This window comes from Euleptes europaea, chromosome 1 (assembly GCF_029931775.1).
Source record: "Euleptes europaea isolate rEulEur1 chromosome 1, rEulEur1.hap1, whole genome shotgun sequence".
Taxonomy (NCBI): Eukaryota; Metazoa; Chordata; class Lepidosauria; order Squamata; family Sphaerodactylidae; genus Euleptes; species Euleptes europaea.
The window spans coordinates 133248861-133266248 of record NC_079312.1 but is presented as its reverse complement, the minus strand read 5'-3'; the positions used below and the strand labels follow the sequence as shown (position 1 = coordinate 133266248).

General features: G+C 45.4%; 2 protein-coding genes across 5 annotated transcripts in view; both read left to right on the top strand.

Moving 5' to 3' along the window:
- The window catches only part of CYTH1 (cytohesin 1), a 60448-nt gene extending 56454 nt beyond the window's left edge, over positions 1-3994 (top strand). For 3 of the 4 annotated variants that reach the window (XM_056854146.1, XM_056854129.1, XM_056854137.1), the window contains exons 10-13: positions 1558-1636; positions 2642-2713; positions 3394-3548; positions 3876-3994. In XM_056854146.1, coding sequence (XP_056710124.1) covers positions 1558-1636; positions 2642-2713; positions 3394-3548; positions 3876-3954 — 385 coding nt within the window. In that variant the 3' untranslated portion in view covers positions 3955-3994. The remainder of the gene's footprint in view (positions 1-1557; positions 1637-2641; positions 2714-3393; positions 3549-3875) is intronic. The other variant, XM_056854121.1, reaches the window with a different exon arrangement.
- Positions 3995-13155: 9161 nt separating this feature from the next.
- Positions 13156-17388, top strand: part of DNAH17 (dynein axonemal heavy chain 17) — a 176662-nt gene continuing 172429 nt past the window's right edge. Inside the window, exon 1 of the mRNA XM_056848614.1 lies at positions 13156-13201. Coding sequence (XP_056704592.1) covers positions 13156-13201 — 46 coding nt within the window. The remainder of the gene's footprint in view (positions 13202-17388) is intronic.

Below are 17388 nucleotides of genomic sequence, written 5' to 3'. Positions count from 1 at the left end.
CAGTGATCAGGGAATATTTGTCATGATTCCCCGTTTGTGTAAAGGCGGGTGCAGTTCACTTTCTCTGTACCCAGGGCTTCTGAAGTTGAATCCTGCCTTTCTGATGGCCTCTTTGATTTCCTTGATTAAAACTCTTGGCTGGGTCTGAGCACTCAAAGATTAGCCTCAGCTCAGAGACAGGGGTATATGGAGTGCCTGTGGTGATCTCAGATGGGGAGAGTGAGGGTATCCCTCCCTAATAGATTCCAGTTCCAAGCTGCCATTTCTCACCCCCCCCCCAAAGTCATAGGAACTGGATCAAGCAAACTTCCCTTCTGAGAGATTATTGTTTTAACGGGTTCCTGGCCATGTTTGCTGTAAGCCAGGCTTCATAGCTTCCCCTTCTTTTTCCTGTGAGGAACTCAGTCCGTATTTCCTGTTTCATTCTGCACCCAATCTCCAGTGCCACGTTGCTATCTCTGGCTTAGCTTTTGCAGCCGAGTGCTCAAAAGCCATGCCGAAACAGGAGAGAGAAGCTGTTCCTGACATAGCCATTCCAGGTCCGAGGGAAAAATAAACAAGAACAAAATAATACCCTTTTTTTGATTGTGTCACTGTTCATCCCCATGGTTGCTGCTGAGCTCTGCTCTTTGCCCAGAATAGCATGTGGCAGGACAGGGTGGCCAAGGCCCTGAAAGGTGTTCATACAACTAAACCTGAGAGAAAGGTAACCTTTCTCTCTTGATAGCTGGCTTGCAGATTCTCCCTGTTGGGTTATTCTCTGTAAGAAAGATTACTGTATACTCTCCCTTCTCTCTATTTTAAAATGACTGGGGTTGACTATGAGTCAGGATGTTCTGTTAGAAAGCCTAGGGCCCAAGCATAATCTTGTGGAGAGCAGCTGTGACTAAGATGTGATAGTGGGAGATGTGTGTAAGAATCTCCCACACTTGGAAAGAGCCATGGGGGTCCTTAGTTTACAGTGGGACATTGGGGGGGGGTGTTAATTCTTTTTTCCCACCAGTTCCACAAACTCAGTTGCACCCTGGTGATATTGACATGCAGGCATTTTGGATGTTTGCCTCATTTGGGTAAATAGCTCCCCATGAGGATTGATGGTAAAAAAGGGTTAACTTCTCCTGTCCTGATTTGAATTGCCCCATCTTTTACCCCCCGCCACACCCATAGAAGCACTGGAGATCTTGCATGGATCGCTCCTGTCGTCACAGCCGCTTTGGGTGTCAGCTTGAAGGCCTTGCCCAGAGTGATCTGTGAAGCGTATTCCAGCGCTGGTGTGGTGAGCGCAGTAGATCTGCAACTGCCACCTCCCAACTGCAACGCACAGAGCAGGGTCCTCCCCCAGCCACCTTTTCTCTCCCCCGTCCCAGCTGTCGTGCTCGCCGTGTAGCCACCTGTTGCTGTGGTGTGGCTCTGCTTCTGCTCTTTGACACTGCTCGCTCTGACACACGTCTGTCCATGCTGATAAGCTCTAGCTCTGCCTTTGCCTTAGCTGCTTGTGTGTCCAGAGCCCTGCCTTTGGCCTGGGCATGCATTGTCAAGCTTGCTTCTTCGTTGTGCAGGTGGACGGGTGAAGACGTGGAAGCGGCGATGGTTCATCTTGACAGATAACTGCCTTTACTACTTTGAGTATACCACGGTGAGTGGCAAAGGGGCATACTGATTATCCATGCACACATGTGTGCGTAGGTACGTAATGCACCGAGGAGTATGCACGCAAGAGGGTATGACCCTGAAAGATGAACTGTTGACTGCAGCAGACCTTTTAGATAATTGGTCTGATTTATTTCAGAAATAGGGTGTGTGGCTGAACTCCCTAAGCTTCAAGTAAGGATTATGTCTAGGACAGGGGCCTCCAACCTTTTTAAGCCTTGAACTCTGACACAGGGTGGTGGGCATAACCACAAAATGACTGCCACATGAGGCAGAGCCACACACACAACCAGAGCAAGTCTAAGTCCATGGGGAAAAGAGGTAATTTAAAAACACTAGGAAAGAGGAATGAGACAGAGAATAAAACCAACACTGTGATGGTGGTTGCAGCAGAAGCAACATTATTTAATTTGCACAGCTAGTCAGATTTTCAGGGACCAACCGAAAGGAGCCCCTGCCCACTCTCTTGAAACACTTGGCAGGCATCAGGTAAAGTATCCATGGGCACCATGGCAGAGATCCCTGGTCTAGGAGAAGGAGATGGTTTCCCATTTAAGAACATAAGAAGCCATGCTGGATCAGAAGCCATGCTGGATCGGACCAAGGTCCATCAGGTCCGGCAGTCTGTTCACACACTGGCCAACCAGGTGCCTCTAGGAAGCCCACAGACAAGACCGACTGCAGCAGCATTGTCCTGCCTGTGTTCCACAGCACCTAATATAATGGGCACGCTCCTCTGATCCTGGAGAGAATAGGTATACATCATGACTAGTATTCATTTTGACTAGTAGCCGTGAATACCCCTCTCTTCAATGAACATGGCCACTCCCCTCTTAAAAGCCTTCCAAATTGGCAGCCATCACCACATCCTGGGTCAGGGAGTTCCACAGCTTTAACAACACTTTGTTCAGTTTTGGGATGGAAAAGCATGCATTGTTTTCAGAGTCACCAAGCACAGTCCTTATTAAATTCACAAGCGGTTATTCCACAGGACAAGGAACCACGAGGCATCATACCACTGGAGAATCTGAGTATCCGCGAGGTGGAGGATTCAAAAAAGCCAGTAAGTGCTATGCCTGGGAAAGTTCACTAATTGGGAGGGTGAAAGCCAAGGTTGTGGATATTTGGTGTTTTAAAAACAGCTGCTAGGGAGAGCTATGTTCTGCATAGTTAAATGACTGACTGGAGAGCCTGCTACGAAGAGGCTTCTGACGTGTCACCTGGTCTCACGTTTCCAAGCAGCTGTAAAGGACAGAAGCTTGATTTGATACTGAATTTTGCACTCTGAGACAGTTTCCTATGCTTGCACAGCAGAAATGCAGAATATACAGCGATTTGATGGAAATTTCTTAAGTAGTGAGGAGCTGTGTGGAATTAGGATGAGGAGAGATGCCACCTTTAGCATTCCTTTTAGCTCCCTACTCTAAAACAATTTGTCAGGGACGAGGGTCCACTTGCCTCAGGCTACCCAGCAATCTGATCTCAGCTACACCCCTGGTCTTGAGGGTTAGCTGCATTGGGCCATAAACCATGTTGGTGGAAAGAGGCCTTTGCTGAGAATTGCTTTCCTGGCAGGAGTCCATGCACAGGAGAGTCGTAGGGAATCTGATATTGGTTGCAGAAATCGTTAATTTGGCCAAACCCAGCAGGCAAGGGAATGCTCCATGTGTTGATATCCCAGGAAACCTCAGAGTTTGGAAGCCATGGTGGCCAGCAATCCTCCCCATTTTCCCCCTCTTGCAGAACTGCTTTGAGCTGTATATTCCTGACAACAAGGACCAGGTGATTAAGGCCTGCAAGACTGAGGCAGATGGGCGTGTGGTGGAAGGGAACCACACTGTGTACCGCATCTCTGCACCCACCCCAGAGGAGAAGGAAGAGTGGATCAAGTGCATCAAGTGAGCAGGAATAAAGAGGGGGAGGAATCGGGGGATTTTGCTGGGGCTTGAGTAACAAGCACTGGGATACCTTGCTAGAATGGGGGACGGATGCCAATTCATCTGCTTGTCTGTCTGCATTGCCACAAAGGTTTATGGTTTGATTGTGGACTTCCTGGGAGTTCAGAAGTAGCTCGGCATGGGTTCCCTGTTCCAAGTAATGCTCCCTTGCAGATATTTTGTCCAGGGGTTTTGTGGGTTGTGGGGAGCATCCCTGATTGGTTTTGGAACTTTCCTAACACTCATCTTCTCTCCCTCTTGACGCTTTCCCTGTTTGTTTCCCTTCAGATCTGCCATCAGCCGGGACCCGTTCTATGAGATGCTCGCAGCACGCAAGAAGAAGGTGTCCTCCACCAAGCGACATTAGTCTCTCTGGTCTACTTGAGCGGTGGCGGCAGCAGCATTGGCAGATGATGCCTCTCAGTCTCCCTGCAGAGGAGAAAAAGACTGTGCAAAAACCACCGGCCACCCTGAGGGGTGGTGGTGGGGAGGGGGCTAGCTTCAGCTTCTGCTATTCTTTTCTGGCTTGGGGGCAGGAGGGAGGGGCTACACACTGATAGCAGCCCTTTCTGACTCTTTATCTACAAGGAGGCCATCTTCCCGGCTAATCCCTCCGCTGGTCCGCTTGAAGCCAGCGGCATCATCAGTAGTCCAAAGGACGGGAAGAGAGGTTGTCGCTCTTTCCCCCTCCCCACCAGTGCGGGCTGACTTGTTCATTGTTTGAGCTGGTGGGGAGATAGAGTGTGTAATGGAGGCTGTGCCCCACAACGGTGCAAAAATCCATCCGAGCTGCCATTGGGAAGACTCACTGTGCTAGGATTTTGGTGAATAATACTCTGGAGTCCCAGAAGCAGGCCTGGACTGTGTACTGTGAGGGCACTGATCACTTTGCCATAACAGGGGGTCAGGACTCTGGCTGTGCAGGGTAGGGATTCCTGTGCCACTCTGGCTTGACATTACTACCTTTTTCTTTAATTCAGCAGGCCTTTTTGGCTTCTTTCCTCCCAAAAGCAATTGAGCTTTTGATTTCAGGGGGTTCTTAAGAGGTTTTATGAACCGTGTTGGGTTAAGAACAACTGAGAGTGTCGTTCCCAACCGCCTAACATGCGGAGGAGTAGCGGGTCGGCCACCTCTGAAAGCTTTATTGTCCTTGTTCTAGAGGGCACTGACTTAGCAGCATTTATCATCCTTTGTTACCTTTGCAGCTGATAGCCCAAGATCTTGAAGAGAAAAAAGCTGGCAGCATTCCTCACTCTATCAAAGGAGTTCGTGCAAAAGGGATGTCTGCCCTGCTGGAGTTGTGTTTTTCAGCGGGGAGGGGGATGGGGGTTGGGTGGGTAAGGGTAGAGGGTGCCCTGAAGCACAAGCAAGGGTGGTGGTGTGGGAGAGCCCGTGGGAGGGGGGAATGAGGGTGTGTGATGGGTGGGGCTGCTGCTAATGTTTGAATTGTGCTGCTGGGGAGTTTCTGGCTGCCTTGGGGTTTGTGCGAGGGGGGTGATCGTTAGAAGATTGCCTTCCCCTTGTTAAAGGATCGTGGTGCTGTTCATCCATTGGACAACGTGGCAAACTGCTTCCCCAGCTCAGTATTGGACTATTTATCTGAGGTGTACATACTCTCTGTATAGATTTTTTTTCTCCTTTTAGATTTATTTGTATTTGTTTTAAATAAGAAAACCTGTTTTTGTGAAACAAAACAGGATTCTGAAGCATTGCTGTGGCACAAGGGGAAAGCAAGGGGGTTGTGGGAGGAGGGTGGAAGGTATTCCAGTTCAAACAGTTTGGGTACAGTTTTATTCTGAATCCTTTCCCTTTTTTAAATTTTTGCCACAACCTTGTGATCTAGCACAGAGCAACTGCAGCAAATAAATGTTGATCTCACACTTGGCCCAATGTCTGTCGTGTACTACCTGCGTCTTCCTGGTCTCCAGCTATGTGAATTTCCTGTTTTGTTTGGGGCAGTAACATCCTCAGTCAGGGTCTGGTGGGTTGAGCCCCCGAAAGGTGGGTGTGTGACTTACAAGCACCAGGGCTAAAATTGAAGGGAGAGGTGGAAAACTACCTTAGCCTTTCTGAGGTATCTCTTAAGATGTGCATAGGTGAGGTTTATATTCACATTGTAGTCCCGAATCAGTAGTTTGTGTGTATGTATTGTACCACAGGTATAAGATGTATATACTAGCAAATTAAAGAAATGACATAAATGCTAGGCCCCAGGGTAAGGGTGAAGTACATGATCTTGGCAGCTGAGTGAAGTACTTGATCACCTTCATTTACAGGAAATCAGTTCTACATTTGAATCGTGGAATTTCCAGCCTTGTAATTTGTAGAGTGAGAAGTCAAATTAGGGAATTTGCTTCTTTTCAGAATGTGCTACTTTTGAGCGTGGTTAGATGATGTTCCCAAAATGCAAACATCCAAATGTGTGTAATACAGACCAAATATGCCATAAAAGGAGCTGAGGCGAAAAGATGAAAATATTAATTTGGGTAATTTATGGGGCTAACGGCAGGAGTGAAAAGGGAAATATCAGTAGGGACAGAGTCAGAAAGTCTCACCCTCCATCCTTAAGAAATCACCAGAATCCTTAATTTGTTTCTGAATATTTAGCACATACCGTTTCCTGGCATATCTGCAGGACACAAGGTTTAAAACATAAGACTGTCAACTTCCGATTCCCCATCACTTGCCCACTTCCCCTTTCAGTCTACAAAATTCTCAGTAATGGAATTGTATCTGTTCGGTCATGCAGGCTAACAAGATGGCAGCGGTGTTACGGAATAGCAGTTTCCTTACTGCAGTTGTTCCTTTTCACTCTGAGTAAGACGGGTGAGGTTACACTTCATGGTCTCATTTGTTACTGCACCACTGAAACTTTTAATGGGTTCCTTTACTAGTGTAATGAAGATCTGACCTAGGCCTCCCTCTGTTTAAACGTAGGGACACTCAAGAGATCTTGCTCTCTTTTGCCTTGGTTCAAAGTTTTTAAATTTCATATGCTGTGCTATTTAATAGAAAGCCAGCAGATGGCAGCAGAGTACCAGATTTGTGTCGGTAAGCAGAAAGGCGTTGCATAAATTAAATAAACTTGACTCTTGATAGTCTATATATTCTGTGGTATATGCTTCAGTCTTTTTTTAAGGGCTCAGTACCTCCTACAAAAATGTCATTCAGTGTTCGCAATTACCCACTACCACTGTGAACAAGTGTCTCTTCACTACTGGCGGGAGGTTTTTGGGGTGGAGCCTGAGGAGGGCAGGGTTTGGGGAGGGGCGGGACTTCAATGCCACAGAGTCCAATTGCCAAAGCAGCCATTTTCTCCAGGTGAATTGATCTCTATTGGCTGGAGATCAGTTGTAATAGCAGATCTCCAGCTAGTACCTGGAGGTTAGTAATCAAAAAACGGCTTGCAAGTGCTAAGTAGGGAGTGTAGAAATCAAGAAAGTAGCACAAGACAATTCTTTCTATAATAAGAAGACCAAACTATAGCAATTAGTGCTATTAAGAATATGTATTGGAAACATACAAAGAACAAAATTCTGGAGCAAAAAAGTATCACATAGGTAATTAAGACCCCAACTTTCAATAAGGGCTTTACAATACAAATATGAGCCCAAATTCTCAATCCTTATTCAGTCTACATAAATAATTTCATAAAGTGCATGAGTGAACCACGGGAACAATACTCAGTCCTTCTAGAGTCCACATGAAATTTCATAAAGTGCATCAGTAGGTCGCAAAAGCAAGATGAAGGGCAATGGAAATCCAGTATAATTCCATTTCGTGCAGTCTTTTTCAAGCCTTCAATCTTTCTGTGCACTATTCTGCAAAAAATACACATGGTTCTACAATATGCCATTCATTATAAAGTGTTCATAAATAGATAGAATAAATAATTAAAAGATCATACCAGTCAATGCACATAGGAGTGTACCCTTTCCTTGTATCTGGACGGCAAAGTAAGACGTCTGAATCAGTAACTCTGTGTATTTTTTATGAAATTATTTATGTAGACTGAATAAGGATTGAGAATTTGGGCTCATATTTGTATTGTAAAGCCCTTATTGAAAGTTGGGGTCTTAATTACCTATGTGATACTTTTTTGCTCCAGAATTTTGTTCTTTGTATGTTTCCAATACATATTCTTAATAGCACTAATTGCTATAGTTTGGTCTTCTTATTATAGAAAGAATTGTCTTGTGCTACTTTCTTGATTTCCACAGTACCTGGAGGTTGGCAACCCTACTCTTCACCAAGGTATTGGGGCTCAGCACTCCATTCAGCCCTCCTAACCTAATTTTGTGCTAGTTTCTCACCTATCATCCAGCCCAAGCCCCTCCCCACCTTCATAGTCACAAGTGTCTTGCCCCAGGTGAGACAGTTTGCTGCAGAGAAAACCCTTAAATTCAAACTTGTCGATATATTGCTAGTAATCAATTTGTACAAGGGAACTGAAGCAGATGGGAAGGAATTAGCAAAACCAGACAATGAGATTGTAGCTGCCAGATGCAAGGCAGAAAGCATTCTTCTGTAGGGTTGCCCAGTCTGGGTTGGGAAATGCCTGGAGATTTGGGGGTGGGAAGTGGAAATTGGGGAGGGACCTCAGTGGGATATGATTCCATAGAGTTCACCTTCCAAAGCAGCCATTTTCTCCAGGGGAACTGATCTCTGGTCTGCAGATCAGTTATAATTCCAGGAGATCTCCAGGCTCCACCTGGAGGTTGGCAAACCTACTCCTGTGCCGTAAATTGTGCAAAGGGGAGCATTTAATCAGCATGCTCCACAGCGTTATGGAAATGTGAGTGCAGCAAAGAATCTCCGTAGGGATGTTTGTATTTATGCTAAAATTTGATGGGAAGCTGATTTTATTAGAGAGTGTTTATGGAGAGAAGGAGATGCAACAGCCTGGAGAGCGGGGGTGGGAAGGTGAAAAGGAATGCTCAGCCCTATATAGAAGAGAGGCTTCCCAGTGGTCCAGAATCAATATCTATGGGGAGATCCTAGAACCGATTGCTGAGCAACAGAGGATCAGAATTACTCCTGGTTTTTCTGCTCCTGTGTGTCACAGTCTTCCATGCACCCTCCCCCTGTGTTGGTTGCACCTCCATTTGTTGAGATACCTTTCTCTCCTCCTGTTGCCCCCTAAAGATTGCTTCATGCGTTCTGTCCATGAACTCTTCACCTTCCTTTATAAAATGGTGCGTGGACAAGTGTGCCTAAAGTCCCTGAATCTTCTCCTGGAAATAAGGCAAATAAGTCCTAAACTGGCAGGAAAAGAAAACACTATTAATAGAAATGGCAACTGGGACAGTAGGAAAATAAGCTTACTCGTCGTTTTGGATGATATCCTTGTCATGCTGTAGTGAATGATTAAGACCTCAGATCAACACCTCTGGATGTAACTGGGACCTTTCCATAGATCCTCCAGAGGGGCAATGCATTTATATTTATTTCTTCATTAAGCCTCACCTGAGCTTTGGAATATTAAGAAGGTACGTTATCAGCCCTCTGCCTTCCATCATCATTCCCTACCTTTTGCTTGGAAGAAATATTTTTCAAGCTGTTGCTTGAAAAGCAACACAAGGAAGTTACTCTGCGTGCTAAACTCCAATCACCAGCACGTATGCAAATGATGTAACCTGTACTCTTGCTCCTTGCAGACTGAGATATTTAATGAGCAGGAGGGTCCCAGCTCTGCCTGTCTTCAGCAGCTAAGGGGAGGACTAGAGATCGTTCCATTGTTCTCGATGCAAGCACACACAAATCACACCCTGGGCCAGCTCTCTTGCGGGAAGCGTGCTTTTGTTTGGTTTTTGAGCAGTACAGCTTTTGTGCCTATGTCACATGAAGGAGCTGTTTTGCAAATGCACAAAATGAGGAAGAGATGTAGATTATGTAAGCTTTTAAAAAATAGTTTGTAAGAGCAAGAAGTCAGGGAACCCCTTAAATCAGGGGTTGTTGAACTCATTTGTTACAAGGGCTGGATATGACAAAAATGTCACTTGGTCGGGCCGGGCCATGTGTACCATGAAATTTAATGTCAGGTACCGGACAAAAAACTTTATAGAACACACAGGCAAAGCCAATTAATGATATTTTTTATTTAAAATACAAACATGCTTAAAACAAAAGCACTCTTTCAGTATTGTATTTAAGTCTTTGATAATTGACATCTCGGGATTGGGGGAGGCGGCTGTCTTGGCTGGCTCGTGGGCCAGATATGAGCCTCAAGGGGCTGGATCCAGCCCCCAGGCCTTATGTTTGACACCCATGACTTAAATGCCTGTGCTTTATCTCCCCCCACCCTTTTTTTTGGGTAAAAGCTGACAAAGTATTCATTTACAGCCTATTTGGGATTATCCTGGGATGAGTCCATCCTTTCAGAAATTGCTGCGAAAATGTGCAACTTAATTTATTACAAGGTTAGTCCAACCAGACTGATTACTTGCAAATCACATTTAGTTATGATGCATGCTAACAAGATGGTTGAGATGGCAGTTTTCTTACCACAGTTTTCTGCCACTTGGGAGTAGGGGTGGCAACGGGCTGCACTTCCTGGTGCTGCATCACTGAAACTTTTAGTGCACGATTCACACCTAGGTGGGCAAAACTGACCGTGGTTGAAACTAAGCCTGCACTGAAAAAGTATGTGACATCACTCCCGGCCCTGTGACATCAAGCCCAGCATCCCAGAGTTTGGATGCTGGAGTCCTGGCAGCCCTTCAATATAACTATTATTATCAGCACATAGTGGGATACGGTACATCACAGTCAGAAAGAAGTAGACACCAAAAATCATGCCAGAAGCCAGGTGCTGTACCCACCAGTAAGGGAACCAGGCCGTCAGCACAAAAAGAACAGGAGCAAGATGGGTGTCCAGGACCTAACTCCTTACCTTCTCCTCTCCAACTTGGGAGAGGAGTCCCTGAACATCGCTCACAAAAGAATTTCCTTCCATGCAAATCCTGTCTTTTCCTGGAAGCTCAACATACATCTCTCCATTTTCTATCTGCAATTTTCTGAAGTTTTTCTTGAGAATGTTAGGAGGGTATCTACCCCTGTGACCTTTGGGGGACTTTAACACGGACCCTTTGAGGGTGATTCATGACAACTAAATAGTCCCTGTTTTCCAGTTCTCTGTTACTGTGTGTACCTGTTCTGATTGCAGTTTATAAAAACTGTGTGAGTCAGTTTGGGTCCTGTTTGGGAGAAAAGTGGGCTAGAAGCAAGCAGGAGCCTCCTTTCATTAAATAAATGCGTAATCTGTCCTTATAGACAGCCAGGTGGTGGCAGCAGAGTACCAGATTTGATGTCTTAAAAGGCAGAGAGTCCACCTATCAGACAAGTCCTTTTAAGAAATCTTTAGTTTAATTATCCAACCTCTGTTTTTGTCTGCTTGCTTTTTTCATAGTTCAGCATTCCCGCAAATGGTTTTCAGTGTCCATAGTTATGTAGTACTTTCAATTTTGTCTAAAGGTTTAGAATGTGTTTAGTAAGAGTGAGTGTGTGCAAGGAGGAATGACCTGCATCCAGTAAATGTGGACTGACATGTTGCTGAATTGAGAGGACCAAATGAGATGCAATAATGTCACTGGAGATAAGGCGAATGAGTCCTAAACTGGCAGAAAAAGAAAACACTATTAATAGAAATGGCAACTGGAACAGCAGGAAAATAGGCTAACTCATCGTTTTGGATGATATCCCTTTCATGCTGTAGTGAATGAGTTAAGACCTCAGATCAACACCCCTGATTGTAACTGGGACCCCTCCATAGATTCCCCCAGAAGGGCAACACATATTTATTTTATTCAGGTTAGGAGCATTCTGTTTCTGAATTGGGGCATGGTTTAGGGTAGATTTCCATTAGTAAATACTTCACATGCTTGGAGGGTGTGCTTGTATGTGTATAAAAAGTGATGGTAGCTCATATGTCAAGAGGCCTGGAGAATTGTCTAATTATAAAAGTCTCATTAAGAACCAGTGTGGTGCAGTGATTAGAGTGCTGGGTTTAAAGATCAGGAATCCAGGTTCATATTTCTGCTCTCACGGAGTGGACTAGAAGCATCCCCTCCCATACCATATTTTCTTCGTTAAATTTATTTATTTGAGTATATTAATGTTATAAAAGCTAGCACAAATGGTGCAAAAGTAGCAAATGCATTGAGAACACCACCTAGCTAGTTACATTCTGGTGGGTAAACTCCACCATGAGTGGGAAAGAAGGTGAACCAAAACAGCTTTTATAGCTCCCCTTGACTCCTCCTCGAGTGGCCTTACCACTGCTGAACTTCCATGTTTATCCCAGCAGAATAAAGTTCAGGCTTTGGACAGAGAGAAATTGAGGCAATGAAAGTTGCTTGAGGGTAAGAGTTAAAGCTCCTTCTACTACCTCGCAGCCTCTGCACCAGTTGGAGCCCTGCATGACAGCTATTTGTAAATAAAAAGTGCTAGAGAAAACCAGTCAGAAATCCTGTGCCATTAAGATTGCCACCCCTTGGATGGCAAACCTCAGGATCATTGGGAGGGGGGGATGCTAGGACATCATTTCCAGTTTCAGAACAGAAAAATGCAGTAACAATGCTGTAGGAATTCCAAACCATAAAAAATTTGAAAATTCTTAGAGCATCTGATGTCATGTCCTGTTCTGGAACTGGAAGTGAGGTCCGGGCATCAAGTGATGTCATTCCCCCTCCCCACTTCTTTCTTGGGCGAGGGAGGTAGTCTGAGAGTGGCAGCAGGGGTTGCCCTCTGGAACCAGGTAACCAGGTGACATCTCTGTCATCTCATCTAGTTTGGCCCTGTCCATTTCCACATGGGGTATTTGCCCCAGATCAATGCTGTTTTTACCTGCTTCCCCACAGCATAGTGGTGCATTCATCTACGTCCAACTTTTCCACAGCATTTCTTCAATCTTTCTCAAACTTCCTTTGATGAGGAATTTTGAGAAAGACTGCAGCAGCGTGGTATAGTGGTTTAGAGCGGGTGTTTGGAGCATTGGACTCTAATCCGGAGAACTTTGATTCCCCACACCATTTCCCCACTCCTCCATATGAAGACAGCTGGGTGACTTTGGGCTAGTCTCAGTTCTCTTAGAGCTCTCTCAGCCCCACCTACCTCACAGGGTGTCTGTTGTGGGGAGGGGAAGGAAAGGTGATTGTAAGCCAGTTTGATTCTTCCTTAAGTGGTCAGCCTATGAAAACCAACTCTTCTTTCTCTTCTACATGGGCATTCGGATTTTCCTGGTCCCATCCGCACGGCCGCTATTTTCCTTGCTCCTGTCCCTGTGTGGCCATTTCCTCACCCACCACCAGGGGGCTTTTGGAGTTTTGTTTTTTAATCAGTAATTGAACATCATTATAACAATTGGTGTATCAGGTTTTCTGAATTCCCAGTTTCTGAAAGAAGTTTTGATGTTTTCTGGGTTATATGTAAATATAGCCTATGGTGACCTATTGTTGTTAGCAAGCGTGGGACGGGAGCTGCCTTGAGGGCTTGAGTGAGTGAGCCAATAAGTGTGCTTGAGGAATGGTGCATTGCAGGTAGAGTATGATTGCTTGATAGTTGAGGCAGCATGGCCGGTGAACTGATGAGAGCCCGGCGAGAGAAGGTTGTGGAGAGTATGTCAGACTGAATGTGTCTGAATATCTTTATGTCTGTCAGCCTAGTATATTTATGGTTTCAACAGTTCCATTTTACCCTTACCTTAAGTGTTATGTCTTAATCCTTCAGTTATATGCATCTGTACAATAAAACTTCATTAAATCTTAAAGAAAGTTTCCTCATGATTTCTGTGCAAGTATTTGAATGGTGGCAGCGGTCTGAACAGTCAAAGGTTTGAAGAGAAATAAGCCACTGAAGTGCCCACAATAAAGGTATTTTTTCTGTGGCACTATGAACTGCCCTGTGTACATAAGCAGGTGCAGAAATCCTCCTTTTTGACGTGACGCGCATGTAAATAAATGCGTGTCAAGAATCGCCCCCCCCCCTTTCCTCTCTGTCTTTGCTTGCAATTCACTCAGTCTGCATAAAGCACAAAAACACATACACTAACATTCCTGAAAGTTTGTAACAAGTAGAGACTGCCGGACTCCTCTGAGTTGCTAGGCTATTATCTCCTTACCGAGACCTTCACAAGGGAACAGCTTTGCCCTCGTTTTTACAGAGACTATTTAGGATGACAGCTATGGTGTGATTCTGGAAAGTATCTTTCTTGCTAAAAACGTATAAAGGGTGCTGTTTGAGGCACAGAATGGTGATTTATTTTTGCAGTCTGAATCCTTTTGGTTCGGCTGGAGAGACTTGATCCCGGCTTGTATGTTAATTTGGTACCATTAAATAGAACAAGCTGTTTAAACGACTTCTGATCTCCAGTGCGCTATCTGTGATCTGACCTAATCTGGACGGCGTTTTTCTAGGCACAACACAACAAAGGCTCGAGTACACCACCAGGGTATAGTATATATAGCCTGAGGGCTGACTGTGAAATATAAAGGGGTCCTTATGACAAGGAGCCCCGTGGCGCAGAGTGTTAAGCTGCAGTACTGCAGTCAAAAGCTCCGCTCACGACCTGAGTTCGATCCCGACGGAAGTCGGTTTCAGGTAGCCGACTCAAGGTTGACTCAGCCTTCCATCCTTCCGAGGTCGGTAAAATGAGGACCCAGCTTGCTGGGGGTACAGGGAAAATGACTGGGGAAGGCACTGGCAAACCACCCCATAAACAAAGTCTGCCTAGAAAATGTCAGGATGTAACATCACCCCATGGGTCAGGAATGACCCGGTGCTTACACCGGGGACCTTTTACCTTTACCTTTTACCTTATGACAGGTAAATACCCTCAAGTGCCAATAAGCTAGGTCCAAGAAGGGGGAATAGTGACAATGACGGAGTGATAGTGTCCAGTACCCCCTGCTATACAGTGGCAGGAAGTGGTCAGCTGGAGTAGGCACCTCCTGAAATAAGAAAGCAGTGTTTTGCCACACAAGTCTCTTTTGTTGCAGACACACAAGAGGAAAGTTAATATTTTTTGCAAAGAAAGAAGTGAAAGGCTTAATTTAAAAAAAATGAAAGTTGGATGTAAAGAGAACCAGATACACAGATACTGCTGTAGCAGCAACAGCGGAAATGACACAAGACTGTCGCCATGGGGAACTCACCCTTTGCACAGTTCTGGAGCTCAAGAAGACAGAAAGAGATTTCATTAAGAACCACTGGAGGCGGGGGGGGGGGGGCGGCGGCACTGCTCCACAAGTATCCGCTTTTGGAAGGCTGAAAGAGGTTACTGGCCACAACCACACAATGACTACCGTGGAGGTTACTTCAATATTTTTGTTTCTCTGAGGGGGGGATTTAAATGTGTGCTGCCACCATTGAAGTCTATAGTAAGCTACAGAATGCTGTTCTGGAGCCCATCCTGGAGACTGTAGGAACAGCATGGACAGGGCAGCCCCCCCCCCCCCGCAAGCCATACCACCACCACTTCTTTCTTAGGTCTTGCTATGGCGGCAGAGGAGAATATTTGGGGTAGCCAAATAGCATGAGGCATGGTAATCAGGAACCCCACTGTCTTTGCAGCAACTACTTGTCCAGGGCCAATAGGGCCCCATCTCCAAACTTACCTGGGCCAGTGGAGGGGAACCCTTTAAAAGGCAGGACGCAGGGCATCCACAGAGGATGGGCCAGCCCTCTACCTTACAGTCAGAAAAGAGGTGTGGAGCAAAGGAGAGAGGGGCTAGGGTAAGACAGAATCCCCTTCCTCTCCCAATGACTGAGGCTTTGCCTGTAGCCAGCTACTAAAGCAGGGGACTCCAACCTTTTTGAGCCTGTGGGCACAAGTGGCATCCTGACACGGCGTGGTAGGCGCAGCCACAAGATGGCTGCCGCAAAATGGTTGCCACAGGAGATAGCCACAAAATGACTGCCACAGCTTAACTTTAGTACCACAGTGTAGATCCTTGTGCTGTGGTGGCAGCTGCTGCCAAAGCAACATTTAAAAAAAAACCTATGCAGCCAATCAAATCTCCAACAGTCAATCAGAAGCCGTGCTGGGCATAAAGCCCTATCTGGCTCCACCCACTTCTTAAAAATACTTGGCTGGTGCCAGAAAGGGTGTTGATGGGCACCACACTGCATGGCAGCTGCAAACTCTATCCTTGGGATCAGAGCCTGGCATTGCTAAAGGGTATGGTTTCTAATTATTTCAAGGTGCTTTTGGCCTTTAAAGCCCTGTGTGCCCTAGGACCAACATATCTTAAGGACAGCCATCTCCCATATGAACCTATCCATTCACTCCGGCCATCCTCAGAGGCCCTGCTTTGGTTGCCCCGCCATCTGATGCTGGACGGGTGGCAACCCAAGAAAGGGTCTCTTCTGTTGTGGCACCAAAACTTTGGAATTCCCTCCCCAGGAAGAGACATCTATTAATGTCTTTTGCCAGCAGGTGAAGACTTTTTTGTTTCTTCTGGTGTACCTCCAATAATGGTTTTTAGCCCTGCTTCTAGTGTTAAATATAAACATTTTAATTTAAATTAATTTAAATTAATTTATCAATTAAAGTAAATATTATTTACATATTATTGTGTGTATAAACTATATTATATATAGTTTAATTTAAATTAAATTAATTTAAATATTCCTATTTAAATATTTTAATGTTTGCCATCTTATGGACCCTGATTGGGTGGAAAGGTGGTATAAAAATGTTATAAATACACAAATAAATAATACAGCACAGGACTATGAAGCAGTGCTACTTGTAAGGCTGAAGGGTCATACTTTTCTCCACCCATTGTGTGTGTGTGTGTGTGGAAAGTGTCATCAAGTTGTGGCCGACTTATGGCAATCTCATAGGGTTTTCAAGACAAGTGATTAAGCAGAGGTGGTTTGTCACTGCCTTCCTCTGTAAATTCTTCCTTGGTGGTCTCCCATCCAAGTACCAACCCTGCTTAGCTTCCCAGATCAGACAAGATTAGGCTACAATATACTGTTCCACATCCCTCCAGCCATTACTACCAGAAATAAATTAAGCTGAGATGGAAGGGTGGGAACACACCAGGGGCACATCGGCAATTATGGTAAAAGAGGGGGAGAGAGGAAATGGCATGAGCCTTTATAAAGGCCCAGCAGGCAAGCCAGAAGGAACAACGGGAAGGACTCAGCCCAAGCAATGGACAGGCAGAGAGGGTTGATGAAGGAGGAGCTGTGAACCCACAGGATTGCTGAAAGGCTCAAACAAATCACCATGGGAGGTATGATGGAACTTTGCTGCCATCTAGAGTTGTGTAATCTAAATTTCAGTTAGGCCTGTCAATTTATTTCCTTTCTAGAAATCCCTTCTTTTCCTTTAACTCATCTTATACAGACCTCAAATTCTAAGGCAGTGCTGTGCTTTAATACAAGATCTTACTTGTACATCTTGCTTAGCATTCCTGTGGTGTCTTTTCCCTCCCAACCTGTCATCTCTCTCCCCCTATGTGCCCACATACTGTCCATCACATCAGCATCTGTCCATCCCAGGTGGTAGCAAAAGCAGCGGCTTTCCCTGTTCCACCACAACACGAACAATTCCTGTTATGAATCCCAGCCAACATGTGCCCATGGCCCTCTCAAAACCATGTTCCACGTATTTGCTATCCATATTGCAAATGACTGTGTTCTTTATACAAAGAATTCCAATTCATTTCAAATAAGTAAATTAAGGACACAATCCTAAGGCTGTTCTGGAGCAGCTCTGGATGGCAACGAAGCCCTTGAGGCAGCGTAACTCAGACACGCTGGTGTAAGGTTGTGCCGATGGCACACTGGTATA